General features: G+C 43.2%; 1 protein-coding gene across 3 annotated transcripts in view; it reads right to left on the reverse strand.

Annotated features, from left to right (window-relative positions):
* Window positions 1-1,882: 1,882 nt before the first annotated feature.
* EGFR (epidermal growth factor receptor) overlaps window positions 1,883-22,894 on the reverse strand; it is a 165,405-nt gene continuing 144,393 nt past the window's right edge. For 2 of the 3 annotated variants that reach the window (XM_051610270.1, XM_051610273.1), the window contains exons 20-28: window positions 21,090-21,275; window positions 17,618-17,773; window positions 16,638-16,713; window positions 14,101-14,247; window positions 11,470-11,567; window positions 10,844-11,011; window positions 10,709-10,756; window positions 10,503-10,608; window positions 1,883-9,492 (exon numbers count right to left, since the gene is read on the reverse strand). In XM_051610270.1, coding sequence (XP_051466230.1) covers window positions 9,116-9,492; window positions 10,503-10,608; window positions 10,709-10,756; window positions 10,844-11,011; window positions 11,470-11,567; window positions 14,101-14,247; window positions 16,638-16,713; window positions 17,618-17,773; window positions 21,090-21,275 — 1,362 coding nt within the window. In that variant the 3' untranslated portion in view covers window positions 1,883-9,115. The remainder of the gene's footprint in view (window positions 9,493-10,502; window positions 10,609-10,708; window positions 10,757-10,843; window positions 11,012-11,469; window positions 11,568-14,100; window positions 14,248-16,637; window positions 16,714-17,617; window positions 17,774-21,089; window positions 21,276-22,894) is intronic. The other variant, XM_051610272.1, reaches the window with a different exon arrangement.

Below are 22,894 nucleotides of genomic sequence, written 5' to 3' on the forward strand. Positions count from 1 at the left end.
AGATGACAAACACCGTGCTATTTCTGAGCCAGTTCAGTTTCACGGAGCTGTAACTTGCTGAAGGCAGCAGTCTCTGAGTTTAACACATATATTAAATAACACCCCTTCTGCTCTCTTTAGAAATAAAACAGGTTTGAAAGTAAAAGGCTTTCTGCAACAAGAGCTCTGGTGTTGAACTTCACACAGATGGTGCTTATTAAGAGAGATTTCAGTTCCCAATGAGCAATTTAAAGCACCACCGGCTCTGTAGTTTCAGCTCCTCTCTCTGCTAAACAGCAACAAAACCCCCCGTTGTGGGACTGGGGGCCTGCTCCCCCAGATGTACTTACTGGTGCGTTCCAAGCAGGCCACCTCATCCTGTGGGCAGGGAGCAAGACCACTCACCTGACTGAGCACCCTAAGCAGGACACATTCCTTAGGGCCTGCTGTGGCCGTGGTACCCTTCTGCGGGGTCTGCCATGGGCCTGACCCAGGAGGGTGCTGCTGACACAGGAGCCAAGCCTGTCTCTGCCAGCGAACAATGCAACTTTAAGGAGGCTGAGTCACCTTCTCTGCAATTCCCAGCACCTGCCTTTGGTAATTGCAAGGTCTCCCTTGCTTGCCAGACTCCTGCTCAGTACAAATGCCACTTGTCAAACGTTGCTGCAGAGGTGCTGCCCCAGGTGGCAGCCTTAGGACAGGAATGAGCAAAGCCACCTGTGACCACTTGCTGCTAAAATGTGATTGCCCCAAAAATCAGTGGTGAGCTCTTCCATGTTCAGTGCTGTCATTGGCATGTAAGTCTGTCTCAGGTGCCATGGTAAGGTGGACTGACTATGGCTGTGGGCCTCCTCAGAGGCTTTTATTTGCCACCTTGGAAACTTCTTGTGTGATCTGATGTAATTACTATGCATTCAGATTAGTTCCCTAGAGGCTTGTTTTGTTGCTTTCCGGAGTTGAGCTCAGGAGCACTGAAAGGTGATGCTTAGCGCTGGTGCCCATAATGGCAGAGCACATGAAAGAGAATTATATTCCCCTCGTATCTCTGAATAGCAATTTTCTTTATCTTAACAGGCAGGGTCTTTTCATCAGAGATGTTAGTGAAAGGACAAGGGGTAATGGTTTTAAACTGAGAGAGGGGAGATTTAGGTTAGATATTAGGAAGAAATTCTTCACTCTAAGGGTGGTGAGGAACTGGAATGGGTTGCCCAGGGAGGTTGTTGATGCCCCATTCCAGGAGGTTTTTAAGGCCAGGTTGGACGAGGTTTTGTGCAACCTGGTCTAGTGCTAGGGCTCCCTGCTCATGGCAGGGGGTTGGAACTTGATGATCTTTAAGGTCCCTTCCAACCTTAATGATCCTGTGATTCTATCTTAACCTACTATATCATGTGTATGCAGACAGGGGGTTAAACTGCAGCTGTGTTTCTTTGGCTGCCTTCTCTTGCAGCCTTTTGTCAATCCTAATGTTTATTTGAAGTTGGCTACACTGAGCTCCGTGGAATTTCTGAATGCTTGTCCTTCCCAAATACCCTTCTTTTTGATACTTCTAGCATTCTTAATTTAAATTTTCTCTTTTGGTGCACTGACAGTTGGATTTAGCCCCATCAGTGTCCCCACCTCTCTGGGATAAGTACAGAAGCATTGCTTTGTCTCTGCTCTCCTATCTGTGAAATATGGAGAGCAGCAGTTTCCTGTCTGATAAAGACTTCTGAATCAGTAAGTTTTTTTCTGATCTTCACAGAGGAGGTGTGTGGATGTATAGCATATATTTCAGTTTCCTTCTTGATATTAATACTAAGTATTATTCTTCATAATATAATTACTAATTTATATAGAATCTTTCCAAGTCAGCTGATCACTAAAGGGGGGAGGGGGCCAGAATTATGTGCCAGAACAGCAAAGATTTATTAATTACTTTTATTAAAATAAAAATACCATGCATTAATACGCATTAGACATTTCTGAGAACCGGTAATATGAAGATTAAGACTATGTCATTTCTGCATAAGATAGGTTCAGCTGGTAAAACATGCAGCCTATGGACTGGAAGGGGCTGGATGGAAAGATGAAAACGAGAAAGGTGCTGTAGTGGCTTTTTTTCTGTGTACAAAGTTCCATCTATAAAGACAAAAAATGATTTAATTTACTAACTGTAATAGTAGGGACTTATCCAGGCTGAATGTGTACTGACATTTCCAGCTCCCCTCTACTCTATTAGTCAACCCAGTGTATTTTGCTCTGTTATGCTGAATACCCTGTAACTCCTTTAATCTTTGTCTGCTAGATGTTCCACCAGTTGGATAATAAAACACGGGGCATGCCGAGGCTTCATTTGAATTGGTTTGCTAACAGAATTTCTCTTTTTGCCAAATGTAGTACAACTTAAGTCACCAGTGTGACTCTGGTCAAGACTTTCTTTTGCCTTTCCTTATGAGGGAGTTCTGTGGTGATGTTGCACAGCTCATAGCTATGCAACTTAGAAATGGCCAGCAGGATGGTTTCATATGCCACATGTCACAATGATGAGTTTCTGAGGGATTGCTTTGACTCTGCTTCTACTATTACCACAAAAGCAGAGTGAGAACCTGCCCTACAATTTGAAAGAGCAGCTTTTATTACTGCCCTGAAAAGCAGCACCTGGGCTTTCATATTGCACTTCCAATGGTCACAAGTATTAGCTGTGTTATTGCTTACATTATGAAACTCCAGCACTGTCCAAGCAGAGAGCCGAAGAGTCTCGGAGAGAGGGAAGAGTCTTGTTATTAGCTTCACTAAGCTCTGGATAAATCCCCAAGGTGACAACTTTTACCAGAAAAAAATCTACATCCATCAATGAAGAACCCTCAATGTGAGTTTTTCGGCTACAAACCCTACAAGCTAGCCACTGATTTGTCTTCCCCACCCCCCCACCCCGCCCCCAATATAACAGTATATTACAATAAAAGTTCTCCAAAAATTAAAAACAATTAAAAAGAATAATATACACCTCATTTTTATCGCTCAATATACAAACAATGTTTGATCAACAGTATAAACCATTAAACCATACAAAAGTCAAGAGTTTCTTATTGTACAAATAGTGCTTTCATAGTTGAGTAACTTTACAATGCTGCGAGGGTACCATCTGTATCTATGGATATATTGCTTGACAGTTTCTTAAAACCAAGGCATTATACCTTATACTTGGTTGATTGCATCAGTACAAAGCAGCCTAAAATGGGCAATGGATCCATAGGATCTCTGATTATTGTGAGGGATTTTTAAAAATCACTCAACATTAGCCTTGTTTTATACTCTCAGCGTAATCAAGTTAAACATCCCATTAATTTCAAGGGGAATGATACTAGGAATGGAGGATTAAAAAAGCAACCTAGGTATGTGAGCCAAGCCCCCTACCATGGCAGACAACTACTTTACTTCTTCTGTTTCATAAAATATGAGGATGACATTGTTGGTGGTTGCAAATGCCCACTCTCCAGCTAGCTTGTGAGAAGTAAGGATAAGGGTCTGGATAAATCCCAGAGGGACTGGAAACGATGTACCGTATCAGCTACACAGGAACAACAACTTCAACCAGTCCAGTTGTTAGTGGCAGGTGTGATTTCTGGTTTTCACCTTCTTAATCAGAAAAATCTGTTACTTCCAAGTGAGAGGTACAGAGAGCCCAGAAGGCCCATGCTGTCATGCACCCAGACAGCCCCATCTGCACTGTGTAACAGGACAAGAGCAATGTTGGTAGTGCAGCAGCCCTGAATCTTGGCTGAAGGCGTTTTGCCTGCTGACTGCAGCAGTGCAACAAGTGGTGTATCATTTGTTATCTGGGTCTCTAGTTACCAGTTTTAACTCAGGAAACCCTATTTTTTTGGCTGGTACTCTGAGTTTGCTTGACCACTAACTGTGGTACAGCCTGCTATCACTGCACTCTTCTCTCCCACGTACAAGAAGGAGGGGGTGCATGCAGTACCCCTGACTGACCCGCAATTCTCAGTCCACGTGGCCACAGTAATACAGGTGATCTTCCACAACACAGTGCCAAATGGAGGCAGGACACATGGCAGAAAGACAAGCCTATCATGGAAACTCAGTGATTTCAACTCCCCTGCAGAATTAAAGTAATACATCACCAAAACTGTTACTGGTTTCAAGTCTCACTGCCTTGCCTACACACTTCCTAGCATAAAAAGCAGTTATCTCATCAAGTCCCACCTTCATATAAGTGCATTTTTTTCCTGATACTAAGCCAAAATATAATGTAGGTTGTTGGTTTTTCTTTGTTTTGTTTTGTTTTGTTTGTTTTCCTTGACTTTGTCCCTGTTTAGCTATTCCACTGAGGAGAAAAGGAATTGAAATGGAGTAGAGGTTGTAGGTCTGGCCCTGAAGTGATACCTGGTCCTGATATTTGGGGTTTGGTTTTCTAGGGACAGGCCTCATCCTCCTGTCAAGCCCTCTTGGCTCAGAAGAGGTCTGGCCCAGCCCCAATGAAGAGTGGAGCTTTTCCCTGTAATGAGAGGCTGTGGAAGTGATGATCAATATCCTATTCCTTTAAAGCAAGAAAACAAGACATTACATCTTTGGTCCTAATGCAGCCCACTTGACAAGCTACTTGAAGGTGTCATGGTTTTTTTTTGTATAAACTTCCCCCCCCCTATTATTTTTTTATTATTTTAAAAAGGCTCCTTAGAAGTTGCATACCAGAACAAAGAGGTAACAGTTACAAAAAAGAAAGCTAGAAAATGGGATCCCAATATAAAAATTTGAACCAGTGGAGATAAAGCATTACAAAGCATTCTTGCTAAGTGTTAAACAGAGTTTGACATTTCACGAGTATATGGTTGCCATCAGGAAGGAGGACGCAGGTACATTTTCATACTTTATCCTGATTCAGATGTTCTGTCACAAACGCGAAGGGAAACAAAAGCCAGAGTACAGTAAGTGCTCATTTGGAGAGGCAGCAGACATACTAACAGAAGATGTTACACTCTGAATCTGAAAAACGAGCACTCGTTTGGAAATGCAAAGTTTCTCCTTGGCACTCTGGAGCACTCCCAGATGGACTGAGGGCACCCCAGGCACCTTGTGATGGGACCTCGTTAAGCTGTATGGGGTCCTGTCACATTGTTGTAGCCCTAACTGCACCTCCCAGGCAAGAGGAAAGATTCAGCCCATAGTACAAATGCCATGTACACTGGTTTTTGCACAACGATCTCTGCAAGAGGGCTTTGCTTCAAGCTGGTAGCAGGGACAGGAGTCGAGTGTACCTGCAGGAACAGTCACGGAATCACAGAATTGTCAGCTGGAAGGGACCTCTGGAGATCATATAGTCCAACCCCCCTGCTAAAGCAGGATTGCCTAAAGCACATTACACAGGGCTGCATCCAGGTGGGTCTTGCATATCTCCAGAGAAGGAGACTCCACAACCTCCCTGGGCAGCCTGTTCCAGAGCTCTGTCACCCTCTATTGATGGCCTCAGGATGCCCCTTGGCAAATTTGGCAGCTGTCTCGGGTATGGATTGGCTGGCTGTGCCCCTTCCCTGGCATTACTCTCCCTACACAAGCCCCTTCCTTTCAAATAAACCATGGGACTGTATTTCCTAATGTTGGGGGCTTCACATGGCCACTTGATGGTGAACCACCATCAAGTTCCAACTGCTCTCTCTAGAAAACTCACTGCATTGTTCCTACCAGCTGGAAACAAAAGCAAGCCCCTGGCCTCTCAGATGAATTTACCCAACAAGACCAACTGCAACATGAAGGACTTTTCTCAAGCCAACTCCCTTTGCAGCCGAAGAAAACAACCCTAGGCCCAAATGAAGTCAAGTGTGCTGACACTGTACACAGATTACTGGAAAACATCAAAGTGAAGATTTTTGACTCAACATACATTTTCATATACTTAGCAGTAATTAAAAATGCTTCATTATTATTGCAAAAGCAGTTTCATATTAACTGCTGCTTTATGATTAAGAGATGCTAAACACTAACTTGTGAGTGGTTTCTTGATTGGTAAGCCTGTTAGCTTTCAAAAGTGGCTGTGGCCTGCTACATTTCCCTATTTAGTTCTGTTTTAAAAATCAGCATTTTCTTCCTCCACCTCCTGTGAGACAAGGGCAGAACTTTCAAGTAATTTCAAGTTATTTATGCTTCCTTAACTGTGTTTGCCTTTATGAGCGCACCTATGATCTGCACATGGCTCCTTGCTGTCACATGGTCAGTGAGCTGTGGTGGGAAAACCATTTCAGCTGCTTATTGATTTTCCATCTTTTTTTTCATCTCAGTGGAAATAATTTGGTACACTGCTACTGTCTGTTGCCCTGTGAGCACCACCCCCCATAGCACCTGTGCCCTGGGTGACAGCCACGCAGCTGCACCGTCCCAACCTCTTCTGGTGCTGCCGTGTCTGCCCCTGCAGGCACAGCCTACAGCTCAGGTTTTATTTTTTGCTGGTTTTTGACTCATTACTGGGCTGCCAATTTAATATAGCTGATCCCACCAATCTGGAATCTGCATGTTTGTATTGAGAGCTTGTGGTCCTACATCCTCTTTCCTATTTTTTTCATCAAAACCAATGCATTCAAAAAGCGATGCTCTTTCAAACCTACACTGCTTAATTTTTAGATGACTCTCCCTGTTTCTAGCAATGAGTCACTACTGAATCCCTCCTAAACTGTTTTAAAAGGGAAAGCATACTGCCCTCTATTAAATAATTTTCATGCTACATAATGCTGGTGATACATATTGCTACTTCTTAGTGGCCTTCTTATTTAATCTAACAGATTAATAGAAAAATATCAATAAATTCCTTTGTTCAGTGGTGTTGGAAAGATTCTGCAGGAGAACGTGAACTGCGTGACTTTCTAGTAGTTCTGCTTGGAGATATAACAGATTTAGCCAACTGAAAATAATCTGTGATTTCTCTTACTTATATATTTTTTGGTTTTATGTACATTCCTCCCAGGGTGGTGGGTGGAGAAGAGCAGCGCGGCCTGTGCGTACATGTTGCCTGCTTGTGAGAGCAAGACAACAAATCTGCTCTCAGGAATGCAAGGAGAAATCTGCCACTAATTGGACGTGGGAACTAAATTTTGGTTGGTGTTTTAAATGCAAGCCAGTAATAATCAATCTCAAACCTCGCATCCTCCCTCCAGCTGGGCCTGGGACTTGGTCACGGTGACACACGTACCAAACAGGACAATCTCTGGATTTTGACCCAATATACTGCTTTACCCCAGACTGCAGCATGACCCATAAGCTACAGCACATACAAAAGCTGCTAAGGCATTTTACACCATATTACTTATAAAAGGGGTCATTTCACAAGACTATTTTTCTCCTCCGTTCCTCAAGAAATCTGTAAAAAACCAATGTTCTGAGGATTTGCTGCTTGAGCCTGGACTCCAGATGCAATACTTGAACTGAAACACATACTAATATATTCAAAACACAGTGGTGGCATACATCTATTTCTTGCTACTTAATATAGACCACACATCCTCTGCAACTTGGTTTCTTATGCTACCCTCAAGCAAGTTACAAATATTCAAGTTGTTGAGGGCCTTTGTACCAAAGTCACACATGTGTCTTTGCCTTCTGATCTAGTGGTTTGATTAAAATAGCACTGCTGAGCTGCTGGTGGGATGTGTCTAAATTGCTGACTAAATTCACACTTTAGGCACTTAACTCCTCCTACATCCATAAGAAATGTTTGTAATGGAAGAATTTCAAGTTCTGTATCACAGGCCCCTGGAAAGAGTGCCTGCTTTTGCTGCTCTGATTGATTCATACTATCAAGCTAAAATCTTAGCCTGGCCTTGTCTGCCTTTTCCACTCTGACGACAAAAGATGATGCTGAGTATTTTAAAAAAGCAGTAGGCAGTCCTCTTCTTCAGAAGAGGGAGATAATATTTTCCACCCCTCCAAATTATTCTTCCTTTCCTTAATTCATTCTCAGTGCCCCTCCTGCATTGCCAGGACAGGTAACCCCAAAGGGGCAGTCAGCCTTGGTACAGCAATTGGCAGTATTCTGCCTTGAAGTGAGTTAATTGTAACACTGATATATACCCCCTTTCTTTGCCAAATGTATAAGGGGAAATTACTTTTGCTCTGAGCCTCTCTAAGAAGGGAAATAAAACTGCTTGGCTAGAACTAACTGTATTTCTTGCCCTAGCCGAGTTTAATTTACTATAGTTCTTCCAGTCTGTCTTGTGAATGCTCCAATTTGCCACCTTTTGCATTTCCTTGACATTCCATTCAAGTCTGTTAAATGTTATTTGACATTTCATTTTTCAGTTACAGCAACATCTTTAACAGTTCTGTTGTAGAAGAAAGGTATTTTGACAACTTGACAGCTGCATAAGGGATCAGAAAAGAAAAAAAAAAAAGTCTTGCATTTGACCATCAGAAAACAGACCAGTGAGCACTTTATAACCATGGACAGATGATTTTAAGGTTAGTTCCTCCTGTCAGTTTGTAGCAGTAGTGGTCAGTAGGTGATGCCTTGTGCCATTTTGCTCCTTGTGCTAGTTTTCCCTGGAGCAATCCACTCCAGACTGCCCTGGGCAGAATCTACCATACGTCCCCCAGATGCACTTCACCTCCTTGTGCCAAGCAGTATATGGAGCCAATTTGTAAAAATCCGGTGGACTGGAATAACTGTTTCTGTTCCAGGAGTTTCGGAAAAATATTGAGTAACATTATGGTGTGGTTTTTTTTCCTGCTGGTGATCTGAGCACCACATAGCGGTTAGAAAACATTTATAAAAATACAGACTGTAGAAAGGCATTTGACTGTACGATGTGTACAGTTCTCAAGTTCATCCCAGAGTGGCTTCTTACCATGCTACCATTTTAAAATTAAAGGAATGCATCCGGGTTTCTTCTGTCCAGGAAAATCCAGCTCCATCCCAACATGCATCCGAGTGCAGCCTATGGGCTTCAGTTATTACATGGAAATGGGCAAGAAAAGACCCAAACTACCATCAGATAGGCTTCGCAGTTTCAGCCCTCATGCTGAAAAGGAAAGGTGTGCTTATTGATGCATTGTGGCCACCATTTACTCTGAGCAAGAGTCCATTCTTGCAGCAGCCAGGTGGTCCACCAAGAGTCTGGCTTGCCTTGCTGCAAGAAGAAATTCCCTATGGTCATGCCGAGGCTTCAATGTATTCACTTTTTGGTGCTGCTACCCTCAAGTACTCTGGGTTTTCTGCTGCGGGAACTTTCAAGAGACCGTTAGGTTTGGTTTCCTTCGGTAAGAAGTCCTGCTGGTAGTCAGGATTGTCCAGATTTATTTGGTGGTTGCCCGCCTGGATCCAGTACGGAGAACTCTCAAAGACTGTTTTGGCCAGTGGAGACTGGTTGGTGTTGAGATACTCAGGGTTGTCCACAGCTGTACTGTGTGAATTCTGGTAGCTGGAGTCTGTGGGGACCTTTGAGTTCGCTGTGAGTGAGAAGTTGTTGTAGATTGGATTCTGGACTGCTGAGGCAGATGACTTCTTGAGCACCAACTGGTTTACGTACTCTGGAATAAAAAGAAAATAAAAATGAGAAGGAATTAAAATGAGGACATATAACTGATGCAGCTATTTGCATCATTCGAGGTGTAGTTTCAACCCAACTACCACGGGCTGTTCACATAAATCATCTCACTGAACTTCCCGAAGCAGAAGAGAACCAGTGGCAGAGACTGCTGTGCTGTGGCACCAAACATCCTGCCCTGAAGTTCACCTTCAGGAATTCAGTCTGCAAAGCAGCAGAAAGATGGCTTGGACCACAAGAGACTGAAATAGCTACTGCTGATTTTAGTGATGTGTGGGTGGCTACGTCCCAGATACTGTTCTGAAACTGCAGGAAGGGAGCTTTGCTGCTGGAAGCTGTTTCCCTAGCAAAATGTTTAGAGATGAGGAAAGTGCCTAGAGAATACAGGACTGGCAGTACCAGAGATGCCACATCTCACTTAAAGGTCATGCCCTGCAGGGTCTTCCACCCTTTTTAGCTTTGGTGTATTCTTGGAAGGGTTGGTTGGGTTTTTTTAAGGACACAAAGCATCATGGCTGAATAGCCCAGCACCAGCTCCCTTGGTGCTCACTGGCTTGCTCTCTGCTGTAAGTCCACGTGAAACGGTGAGCTACCTTCTGTGTAGCAACATCTGAAAGCAGGAAAACTGCCAGAAAGCTGCTTATATGGTTGAAATGGTTTAAGGGGTGAAACTTGTGGTTTAGAGGGTATTTTCTGAAGTGCAGGGGTGGTAGAAAGCTTTGAACTCCCCAGCCAGATGGCACACGTGGCAAACATGAGAACCTGGCTCACGAAGGAGCTGAAATGAGAGGTGGCCAAAAACAGCAACAAAAAGTCTAGGAAAGGGATATGTGCACACATTTCCACTCCCAATTACCAAGCCAAACATGGTAGGAAGCATTTGGATTGCTTCCTTTCTACAAAAAAAAAAAAAGGAAGAATAACTGTTATCTTCACAACCAAACAGCTTTTGAATGAGTGGCTGTGGGATGGAAACATGGGAGAGATACTCACCTGGGGCTGGCAGGAAGCCATCATCTATGCTGTCCTCCAAGAAGGCACCTGTTGGGTCTGAGCTATACCTCTGGACAAAGCTGTCTTCCCTTACAGGGTGCCCCTGCTAGGTTGGAAGTAGAGAAAATCAGTATTAAAATTACACTTTTGTAGCAGTTGATCCACATAGAAGAAATTGCTCCTTTTTTAAAGGTCATCCCACTTACCCCGTTCCTGTCAATGCAGGTTGTAGCAGAGTTGTTGCTGGTAGCACTCTTAAAAAGAAAGAAAATACAGACATTATGGGAAGCAGTTCACTCTTAAAATTGCTTGTTGTGTTTCCAGAGAGGAAATGAACATACCAATGAACTCAAGAGAGGAGTGCGGGATGTTGAGGGGCTGTTGAAGAAGCCCTGGTGTGGCACGAGATACTCATCTGCATCCACTATATCTTCCATGTCCTCCTCCTCCATCAGGGTGCGATAAAACTTGGAATCTGTAGGACTGGGCAGGTGCATCCTGTCGTCTCCCTGTGAGGCAAATCAGCATGAGATGACTCACAGACTCCCTTTCAAGGCCCCATTATCCCTTTCTCTGAGAGACAAAGTAATTTAGCAAGAGTAAAATCTGCTACATTTAGCAATGTAAAATCTTGATCTGTGTGTTTAACCAAATTTACTGAGAGTTTAGGGGAATTTAGGCCTGTAATCTCTGTCTATGCTGCTATAAAATATCCATGTTCTGAAGAGGATCAAACTCTCCTCTAAAGACTGCAGCGTATGGACTGTTACTGGTCCTAGACTGGGGACCAGTACGAAGAAAATAGTGACTGGTCTTGAAATTCTGCTTGCGGTTCTAGCTGAATGTGTTAAGACCCGGAAAGCAGCGGTAAATCTGGCCACCACGATATGTTTTCATATACATTACTAATAACTTGAGGCCTCATAATAAATGCCACCAGACACTTTCCTACCAATGTTTTCAGTACCTGTATAACGAGATAGCGTGGGGGGTCACGGGCCATTTTTGAGAACTCTGCTATCAGTTCGCGGAACTTGGGCCGGCTGTCGGCATCGATCATCCAGCCTGGAGGGATGACAGAGAATGCAACAGGAAAATGAAGTTGTTGTTTTTTTCCTGATCAAACATAAGAGATTAAACCAAAACGGGACAGTGAAATGAAGAGCACGATACAGACTCTTAAGGATTGACCCGCAAGGGACTACTGTAAAAAGTGAATTCACCAACCACTGCTGTGAATGTCAGCATTTAAAATGCAGATTTTGGCAGTTTTGGGAAGAATGAAGGAGGTAATAAAAGTCCTTGTTGGAAAAGCCCCAGGCTGAGCCTGTCTCCTGTCAGCTCAGGCAGGCAGGTCCCCACATGAGTAATAACAACACATCAGTCCTGAGGATACCAAACTGGTGGCCAGCCTGGATAGGTCCAACTTAGGCTGCTCTGAAAAAGCTCTTGAGGGAGGCAAGGCAAACTAACTTCAGTGAGTGCCTGCAGATGAATGGTGATTTGACTGTCTAGTCCTCAGTGCACTGCTCTGTGAAATCCTGGGAAGCCTAAAGCAGAAGCTACCCTCCTTATCATGTCTTCTAAAATTGAAAACATCCCCACTGGGGACATTTTGAAAGACTAACCATATCCAAGCTGTATTTAGTTAGTAAACGGACTTCAACAAAAACACGTCCTACAGCTTAGTGTGGATCAATGCTAGAAGTTCCTTTGAATACAGATACTGGTGGTTTAACATGTGAGATTACTTAGGAAACCCACACTTTCTGTTATCAACTAACAGATGAGCTGAGGTAGAGACTCTTGTGTTCAAAATTAAAAATGTGAAAGGTCAACCTCAGTGTGTCTGGAGGAACTCATAAGAAACAGCCTATCCTAATGCAGAAGTGAAGTGATAATATGCCATCTGAAATCTGCATTAGACAAAATCTCCTCATTGCCAGTGACTTTTTACCACGCTAATTCAAGAAGAAAACCTTTTTGATTTTAGACAGAGTGGATCATTTGGGAGTTTGCTGCTGTTGTGGAAGTAGCATCTACTGTTTCTAAATTTATCTCTGAGTTGCATACGTTTAAATACTGCTCCTTAATTAAAAAAAAAAAAAGGCTGAAACTGTTGTGCCATAACTTTGAACATTTCAGTTTATATTCTCAGCTTATAAAAGAGACGACTGGGAATCCTGAATTCCTTTAGACAAAATGGCACAGCTTCAACAAGGTCTGTGCTGCAGCCTGCAAACACGGGGTGATCAGAGCAGTGAAAGATGTACAACTGAGTCCTGTGGCCAAAGGAAGGCTCAAGCCTCAGATCCTTATGCTCTTGCCTTTAAATTCAGTGTGACAGTGTGAAAAGAGATGTTGACTCTCTACTGGAGGTGTTTTAAAAGCAACAGGCACCTGATGCCTGGAAAAACTGCCTGCTTTCTACATCTTGACTGCCCAAAGGAAGGGCAATGGATGGAGCTTTGCAAAGGTTCAGCCCCTGAGGACGTGCTCTAGTGCAGAGATTTCGAAGACCTGGGACATGGTTGCTGCAAGTGGGGACGTTGGCAGGGCTGAGGTGTCACAGTCAGGTTCAGCATCACCAAGGAGGAGTTTCCAGGGCACTGCTTTTGGGTCTGGGCACCTCCCAGGCTAGGTGCACACATTTGGATCCTGTTGCTTCTCACTCTGGTGAGCAGAAGACCCCAGGGTCTTCCTTGGCAGTGCCTATACTGACAAGGCAACACCCGGACACCGCAGGACTCTCCAAAAGTGCCGTGCTACGGGGTGTTCATGGTGATGTACCTCCTGTTTCAGGAACAGCTACATTTTGCTCTAGTGAGAAGGTTTTAAATGCCACCTAGTGGACTTCTCATCAGCATCCTCACAGACACCACTGGTAGTGAGCAGGGATGCTGCACATGGCCTAGAAATGCACAGGAAGCAAGATAATAATATGACATTTTATCAGCTGATATAGATAGGAGTTTGGAGTTCAGAATCCCTGTGATGTGCCCTACCGATGACCAAACAGCACTTTAGAGACTCCCAGTTTCTGTGCTACTTTACAGCAACAGCCGTGTGCTGCAAAGGAGCCATCCAAAAATCAGATGAGGAACTCTGGATGCACGTGTGAATCTGCCATTACAGCGGTCCCTGTGCTGACAGCACTCCTTCAGGAACAGGAGCACATAATCAGTGCGTGTGATTGCGGGGGGGACAAATTACTGAACTAAGGGGGAGCCTGGAGAAGAAGGCAAGTGTTAATTTGATTTTCTAGACATACAACACTGGAGTACCAAGTAAATTGGGTGGTGTTATGCTGATTTATATTGCCTGTTAATATCAATGTAAAATAATTGACAGTATCAGCCAGTGTTGTGAATGGTGAAAAAACATCAGTTGACTGAATTAGCGACTAATGAAACCATATTTTGTGCTCCTAGCTAAAGCTCAAGGTGAGGGAACACACTCTGGTGTCACCACTCTTTTCACATAACCCTATTTGTGTGTGATCACCAAGAACACAGCATATACAAATGTGATGTAACGAAGGCAATTGTGCTAGTTATTCAACTAAGGTGAGCACCCACATCCCCAAATGTGAACTCACATTTGACCATGATCATGTACACGTCGATGGTACAGATGGGGGGCTGGGGCAAACGCTCGCCCTTCTCCAAGACAGAGGAGATTTCGCTGGCGGGGATCCCTTCATATGGCTTGGACCCAAATGTCATCAGCTCCCAAACTGTTACACCTGCAAGTGGGAAGAGAAGAGGGTGAGAAAGGCTCTGCTGGGAGCCAGGGTGCTTGGCCTGGGTGCAGAGAGGTGATGAGTGGAGAGGGCTTTCCCTGAGGCACTGCATGGCCAGAGCTCCATCCAGGAGAAGCATTTTCTGCCAACATTTTGAACAGAGACAAATTAATGAGACAGGTTGAATTAATCCTGTGTAAAAGCATGAATCATATAGTGGGACACTGGTATTGCTGTAAAAACATTGGTTCCCAAAACTGAAACAAGCTGTACTTGCAGCTTTTTTACCAGTACAGCCATATCGTCACTCGGAGAATGTTGCTGCTTTTTACTATTGACTCTATCCTAGATAAAGCAACAAAAGGCTTAAATGTGGGTTTAAAAGCTTGTCTGTACCAAAGTGTTTCAGTGAGAGACCGAAGGAGTGCTCCTGCACCAGATAATTGTGGGTGATCTGGCCTGTAAAAGCCGCTGGGTTAAGGGTTTCAGCAGCAAGGTTTCAACTATCCTAACAATCTCTCTTGTACAAGTATAAGTTAAAACAATAAGCATGCAATGGAAATCCTGAAAATCAGCTCTAAAGGCATTAATAATTTCATTTGCTTGCTAAACCATTACTTTCATATGTTTTACAGTATTCATCCAACCATAATTTTAGCTTCTGGGTATTCTTTATTGTAGCAATGTGCTGTTGAATATATACCATTACATTCTTTATATTACTTATGGGATAGGGTTTCAAATTCATGGTTTTCAATGGTAGGCATGAGCCTGCCATACAAAACTTCTGTAGTCTCAGCTAGAAAATAAGTTGTCAGAGCTGTATATCAGTATGTCAGAGCTGTAAGGTTAGAGAATTAAAAAAAAAAAAGAAATTGGTGTTTTATACAAGTAGTCTGCAGTGTAGGTAAATTGGATTTTTATGCATATGCATTTGGACTCTTATAATTGGCAAAGCTGATTTGGTGTCTTGAGAACGATCTTGAAAACTGGCCATATGAGGAGAGGCTGAGGGAGCTGGGGCTGTTCAGCCTGGAGAAGAGGAGGCTGAGGGGGAGACCTCATTGCTCTCTACAACCATCCTGAGAGGAGGTTGTAGTGAGGTGGGTGTTGGCCTCTTCTCTCTAGTGATAGGCCAAGAGGAGATGGGATCAAGTTGCACCAGGAGAGGTTCAGATTGGATATTAGAAAAATTTCTTCACAGAAGAGTGGTGAGGCATTGGAACAGGCTGCCCAGGGAGGTGGTGGAGGCACCGTACCTGGAGGTGTTAAAAAAGGGGTAGGCATGGTGTTTCATAAGATGGGTTAGTGGTTAGGGGTTGTAGGACAGATGGTTGGACTTGATGATCTTGAAGGTCTTTTCCAACTGTGATGATTCTATGATTTATTTATTTATTTAATTAATTTTGGAGGGGGCGTATTTTGGTGGTGGTGGGTTTTTTTTTTTTAATCTCAGGTAGAGTATCTCAGTGTTGAACATTCCACAAACTTCCCAGCTCCATAGAAAGGAGATGCAAGTTACCGGCTCCTGACTCCAACCCAGCAAGTGGTTTCAAAAACAGAAGTTGCATTTTTGTTTGAAAAAAATCTCTTTGGAGACAAACGAGAGCAGTTTTTGAAAGATGTGTAAACAGACTGCTTCAGTGTTGTTTGCTGACATACCACGTATTCTTGTGATGTAGCTGTTGTGATTGCCTGGTAGCTTAGGATACAAAACAAGATTTTGGATGCCAAGATACATAAATGGATTAAAAGGACCAGAGGCTGTACTTTTTCTCAAGGACACAGGCGCTGGCCATCTGCAATAAATATTTTCCAGGAACATAAGGGCCCACATGAAGTGGAAATTTTGGAATACATTGTTTTGAAAAGTTCCCTTTCTGCTCCTTTCTTTCAAGTTGGCTTACAAACTGTATCAAATAGAAATTTAATTTCTAAGGAGGTTGTTGCTTTGCTTCTCTTTTAGCATTTTCTCTGAATACCAGGACAGCAAAAACATTTCAGGTTGCACCTGATTTACACTAACAGACAGTGACCAACAGCATGGCTGATGGTTTTAAGTCCTACCTCTAGTTATGTGGCTGTATTGTTAGCCCATTTAGATTTAATGTAAAGCTGCTGAAGAAAAGCATCAGCAGAACTTCAGCAAATGGAGCTGCACTACCCTTTCAGCAGAGGGGTCATCATCTGAAAACACATTCTGCAAAACACACCTCACTAGCATGCAATTTTTTGGGAATTTTACTTTTTTGAACAGGTGATTTGGGCCCATTGCTTATGTTTAATCTTTCAGGCTTTTCATACTAGGAAGAAATAAGGTCTGTGTAGAGTCACTAGCAAATCATGCAATTTTCCAACCCATGTACAATATTTATAAATGAGTTTAGACTCACCGTAGCTCCAAACATCACTTTGATGAGTGTAAATCCGGTGTAAAATTGACTCCAAGGCCATCCATTTAATAGGAACCTAGGAAAATTCACAAATAAGCCTTAATACTTACTGGCTTAATCAGCCATGTAAGTGTGATGCAAAATTTATCAGCAATCTTTACCACCAGGTGGGGTTTAAACCAATAGCTTGGTTGCAGAAGATAAAAAAACAATCGACAAACAACACAACTATCTGAGTGACAGAGCTGGCAAATGTTGAGTCCCCTTTTATTATTTTCATTTACTTTGTCAAACCTGGAAACCTGTGAAATATTAGGCATATTAGAAATACCTCTTAAAATTAGCTTTACAATATTTTGTACAGTCAAATTACTATTTTTTTTCACCATCTCCTGTCACAACAGGACACAAATCTCAGACTGTATGACAAAGACTGATCTGCACTCATATGGTTTCCATTTATGATCTCCACAATATTTGCAAGCAGCTTCTCAGTTTCTCAGCAGGAGACATTCCCTCCATCAGCACGTAGTACAACACGAAGGCATGTTGAACCAAGTCTGACAGGTCTTTCTTCTGCTATAAATATACAGCACTCTCTTTCTCTTAATAAACTGCACAGTGTTATTGGTGTTGGCTGCACTGATTAATTCAGCCCGTGTTTTTTTTTTTTTAATGTGTTGGGGTTTTTTTGTTGTTTTTTTTTTAATAATCTTGCTTTTTCCCAGACATTCTGGGTGGGAATTTCAAAAGCATTTGCTGCTCAGCTACCTCCTCTCCCACTGCAGTCCCACTGGCCTGATGTTGCTACGGCTGGTTTCAGAGGACTCCCACAGGCTTCAAAGGCAGCACGCTGAGACAGCAGCTGAGCACTTTGAAAAACCCACTCTCTTTCCTCCCCCCCTCCTGTGTCTAAGGCTCCGTGTGCAAGCACAAACACGGACGAACACACGGTGGTTCACTCCTCCGATGCACTTTACCTTGCCTCCCTCAGCGTGATACTCCTTCTCGTCAGCACCCAGCAGCTTTGCCAGCCCAAAGTCTGTGATTTTCACGTGTTGAGGAGTCTTAACCAGGACGTTCCTGGCAGCAAGGTCACGGTGCACCAGGCGACGCTCCTCCAAATAGTTCATCCCCTGCAATATGACAGGCCATGGGTGGGCACCATGTGCTTTGGGCTTGGATGTGCAGACGGGTTACAAAAGTCAGCTGCTCTGTGGTAACTGTGTGCACACCACCGCAAGCACATGGTGACTTACAACCCTTCAGAAACGGGCTGGCTGTTTAGATTTACGTGATACTTATTGCAGAGTAAGGATGTACACTTGCATAGTTACAAGAAGTAACCATTACCCTCCAGGAACCTTTTTGTGGGGCCCTGTGCCAGTGGAATCATGGAGAGAAAAGGGTCAGTAGAAGGTATAGTAGGGGATGTGGTTCCTTTGGGATTTAGTTCAGCAGCTATAAAACTGGGACAGGATTTGCAAATAAGGAGGTAAACCCCAAAAGCTGCATTTGTGCAAGCCCAGTGACTTCAGGAGGGCACAGTGCAGAATGTAATTGTCACCTTCCATACTCACACAGGCCAACCCTACAGAGAGTAAGAGTCAACACAAAAACAAATCCATCATTCAAAGTAGCCAATTCTGTGCCTCGTTACAGTGTACCCTGCCTTCTCCCTGCCAACAATGAGGCATCCCATAGCAAAGGTGAGAAAAGGAAATAAATTATTTTTAAAAAATAACTTTTTGCTTGAGCTCAGAGTTGCATGTATTACTCTTTGAAAATGTAGGTTCTTCCAGCTCCACTGCCTCCCATGATTACCCTGGGTTTGCCAGAGCATGCGTGCCTCTTGTGGGAGAATATGGTTAACTGTGCCAGTTGGACTTTTAAGGTATGAATCTAACAGATGCATTTCTGACCACAGAGATAATTCCCCCTTTCCCTCAACTCCAATCTCTTGGTGTATGGAATCAAGAACTTCATGATTTCTAAGTTTCCTGCAAGATCCTTTCTGAAAACCACAATTATTCCCAGTCAACAGGCTTCTGCTGGCTGCAGCTTATGCATTTGTATTTTTATGAAGAGAGAATTAATAAAAAAGTACTTCTAACCTACCAAGTTAAGACCAAAATGATCACATTGAGGTGATGACACAGCACTGGAGGGAATAATTCCCTTCCAGCCTCCACCCCCCTTCCTAAGCCCACTGCTAACCTGGACCACCATCGAATCCCCTGCCCAAGTCCCTGGGCAGAACTTCACCCAAGCACTGCTACTGTTGCCAAAACAAACACCAAAACAAACTGGCTTCATGCCACTAAGAGCGTGCATTTACTTACACAAACAGCTCTTGAGCCAGCAGAGCTCCTGAAACAAAAAATCTTGAGCTGGCAACAGAAAGCAGGCTATCTTAAAAAAAAAAAATTAAAATCACATAATCTAGCCCAAACAGGCCAAAAAAATTTCCTGCTAAACTTGTCTTGCTGCAGCAACTTAGTAAGACTCAAAGCTGCTGAAAGGCAGAATATTGGTTTCACACCAAGCTGTTTCAGACACTGATAGCTATAAGACTCGTGCACGTGCATAACTATACACCAAAGATGCTGAACTGCCTGTCTAGAATGTTCAGCAGATCTATAATTGTGTGCAGGCCTGGGGTTTAAGCCATTTTTCATCAAGTGTGAGACCAATGTGTTCAAAGAGCTCCTGCACAGTGTTTCTGCACATGGAGTGTCTGTGCTCTGTCGTAACATCTTGTCTGAAACACAGGATTCCATACTTCAGTGAAAGACAATGTTTGTAAAAGATGCAAAGAAAACTTATTTCAAAGCTGTGAAAACAGAAACAAAAAAAAGGCTTCCCAGGGAACTTGCATCCTGCTGGTTAGTTACCAGACATAAATATATTCCTTTCAATTTCTTCCTCCTGTGAAAGTACATTTTTGAAGGGTCACAGAATGTCCAAAAATCTAGCATGACTTTTTCAGAGCAGCAACACCAAATACATTGGTGAGAAAAAGCTGTACGTGTGATTTACGAGCACTTTGAGTAGAACTTCAGTGAAGAGCAGCACAAAGGAGCACTCTGAAGGTCAGGCACTGCTGGAGAGGAGAGAGATTGCTGTGGGCAAGTGTTGAACCAACACGAAAAAAATCAAACAGATGCTAACAATTGTGAATGGCAATCTTTTGGGCAAGTGATGCCCCAAGGATCAATTTGGGGACTGATTTTCCCACCTTAAAAATTAATGAGGAGGAGGAAGAGGGAAATGTGGCCTCCAGCTCATCATCCAAAGGGACTTAAGCCAGGATAGAGCAGTAATTGATTTGGAACAAGAGAGCAAAGGAGTCAGTAAAAGGCAGTTCACATCCCAGGTGGATGCATAAATTAAAATTCACTTGCTGTGGAGCATGCAGTAAAAAAGTACACACACTGAGATGAAATATGTGCTCTGTATACTTTTGGTTGATACATTTCTGAGGTCCTCAGCATATTTCCTGAAAGCAAACCACAGCCAGGTGAGCCTGGGATGTGTTCAAGGTCTCGAGGGACCGATAAGGCTGTAAGTATGTGGTTAGCTTGCAGAACATCATTCCTGAAATAAACTCCACTTAAAGCAGCCAGGCTTATGTGGACATTGCCACCTCATACGACAAATCTCCAACAAAATGCAGTGATTTTTTTTGCTGGTTTTGCTCCATCCTTCCATACTTTGAAATGGCTAACCACCTTCCAAGCACGGTGTATTGCTGCTAAGGGCGAGATGCTGCACTTCAGTCTGCTTTGCTGCTCTTCTCTTTGGCAAACAGTGCCAGGTGTGACAAGAAGCCTGTTTTTTTGGCACCACAGTCCTTGCAATGAGATTACAGGCACCAGCTCAGTGCATGTAAATTACAGAACAGCCCCGGGGTGCCTGAAGGTCTTTCGGTCACAGCCAGCCTGCACTAGAATGGAGCTGGTATTTATTAATCAGCAGATTGGATCCTCAGGCCTCAAGAGATTTCAGCCTGAAAAGTCAGGGTCATTCTCCGAGGCACACAAGGACAATATCGCCATTCGCCTTGTGGCACAGCCCAAAGTAATCCACAATGGAAGCAGCTCTTTGGCACGGCAACTGCCAAATTCTACTCCCTTCCCTTGCCACAGCTTTGTTGCATCACATTATTGTTTCGTTACAGGGTGTTTGGTTTGGACATAGATGCCTTGTTGACAATATTATGCTGTCTAGGAGAGTTTTGAAGAATAGTTAAGGTTTGCACAGCAGCTTGAAAATGGTAAATTCTTGAAGGCTAAGTAGCCACTCGCTATTACGCGTGAAGTATCTCAGAACTACATGGTGAAATATAAAGCCTTACAGAGACAAGAAAGTAAACAAACACATTACACAAAGTCAGGTCTTCGTGTTGGAGTCTGAGTTTTAGCTGATCTGGTGGTGTGCTGGTCTGCTTACCTTTGCAATCTGCACACACCAGTTGAGAAGGTACTGGGAGCCGATGTTGTCCTTGTGCTCGCGGATGTAATCAAGGAGGCAGCCGTAGGGCATCAGCTGTGTGATGAGCTGAACAGTAGAAGTGAGGCAGATTCCCAACAAGCGACACACATGAGGATTGTCAACACTAGCCATCACGTAAGCTTCCTGAGGAGAAAGGAAAAAAAAAAGAAAAAAAGGAATATGAAGCACTCCCTTTGGCATGCCAGAAATGTTTGGAGGCCGTATAAAGTAAGTTGGTCTTCCAAGAGGTTGCTAAAATACAATATGCAAACTCCTTGTCCCATATCATCTAGAAAATACTTGCCTTTCCCACTCTGTGGACTGAGTTTTTTCCACTCAGTGGGGGATCCAGATTTCCTCCAGATAGGAGGAATTAAAAAGTTGAGCATCAATGGGAAGCTGAAGGGATTTAATCACTTGGAGCACTTGATTGCAAGGGCAATACATGTTCTGAACATGTGTCATATGGCTTTTTTTTTCCTCCACAAATGTTTTCACAAAACTGTCCGGAAATCAGTACTTTTGAGAATTCTGTCCCTCTGTGAGGGTTAGTACTAACCCAGAAAGCCAAAACTGTCATCTAGGATGATACTGACAGTTCTTCAGTCCGTGTCAAACCAAACAGGTCAACAATCACCTCTTTAGAAGTCTGAATACATCTCAGTTTAACCAACACTGGTGAAAATATTGTCCCCAACTAGAAAAGCTGTTTTAGATCCATATAGCAATGCAAATTATACCAGGAAGGTACATATAACATGGGAGCCTAAGCATGATAACCCCTTTGGTCAGCTAGAATTTTGGGGTTGAGTTTCATAAATATGTGAAAAACTCTTCTTTCAAGCGTGGGTACACCCTGTCTGTGTAGCTTGAAGTACTTATCTAAGGTACCCAAGGCACCTCATGGTACCCAAGGCACTTCAGAGTCTGGGGCTGTACACTTCAGAAACAATGAATACATCCTTTAACAGAGTAAAACACTCCTGATTTCATGGTTTTTGAATGCAAAAACTACTTACAGATTTAAATTTGAGATCTATATTTATACTGACATCCAGTGTCGAGTGCACGCTCAAAGAATGGATTCCAATGGGGGGACTAAATTAGAAGCTGTCTTTCTTAAAATTAACTTTGTGTCTGATTTACACTATTTCACTCTTAGACATTTTTAAAGCAATTTGATTGAAAACCAACACAATAAGTAAAGGGGAATTCTGCCATGCAGCCAGCTTTTAGGTCAGCACCACAACTCAGCATCTGGAGTGACACCAACTAATCATCCCTTGGCAATTCAACACTAGGCTAGCAGCCCCTCAAAACCTAAAATACTAGCCAGGCCACTCTTGTGGCAGGGAAGGAAGCAAATGTGCACTTCTGAAGAGCTTAAGAAATGAAATACCATAGCACTGTGCTCATCATCTAACAGGCTATCCACAAATGTCACATAGTTGCATAGCTGGTAAGAATGATTATTAAACAAAGTTATTAAAGTAATGACGTTCCAGAATAAGCAACCCCAATTCTTAAGCAATACTTTCTGGCCTTGCTATTGTTGTTTGAGGTGCTAGCCTAAGCAAAACATGATGTAATGCACTTTTCTTCTGAAGTGCTAATTCCGCATTTGGTGTTCTTGTTTTGGAGACTCTGGGATTAAAGGGGCAGACAGGTTAAAGAGGATCTCTGGCAGAACTGGCTAAGGGCTCCTCAACCTACTGCAGGATGTGGGCAAGGTATTGAAAAACAACCCTCTGTCAAGGCTAACA

Source organism: Apus apus, chromosome 2, assembly GCF_020740795.1.
Source record: "Apus apus isolate bApuApu2 chromosome 2, bApuApu2.pri.cur, whole genome shotgun sequence".
In the NCBI taxonomy this organism is placed as follows: domain Eukaryota; kingdom Metazoa; phylum Chordata; class Aves; order Apodiformes; family Apodidae; genus Apus; species Apus apus.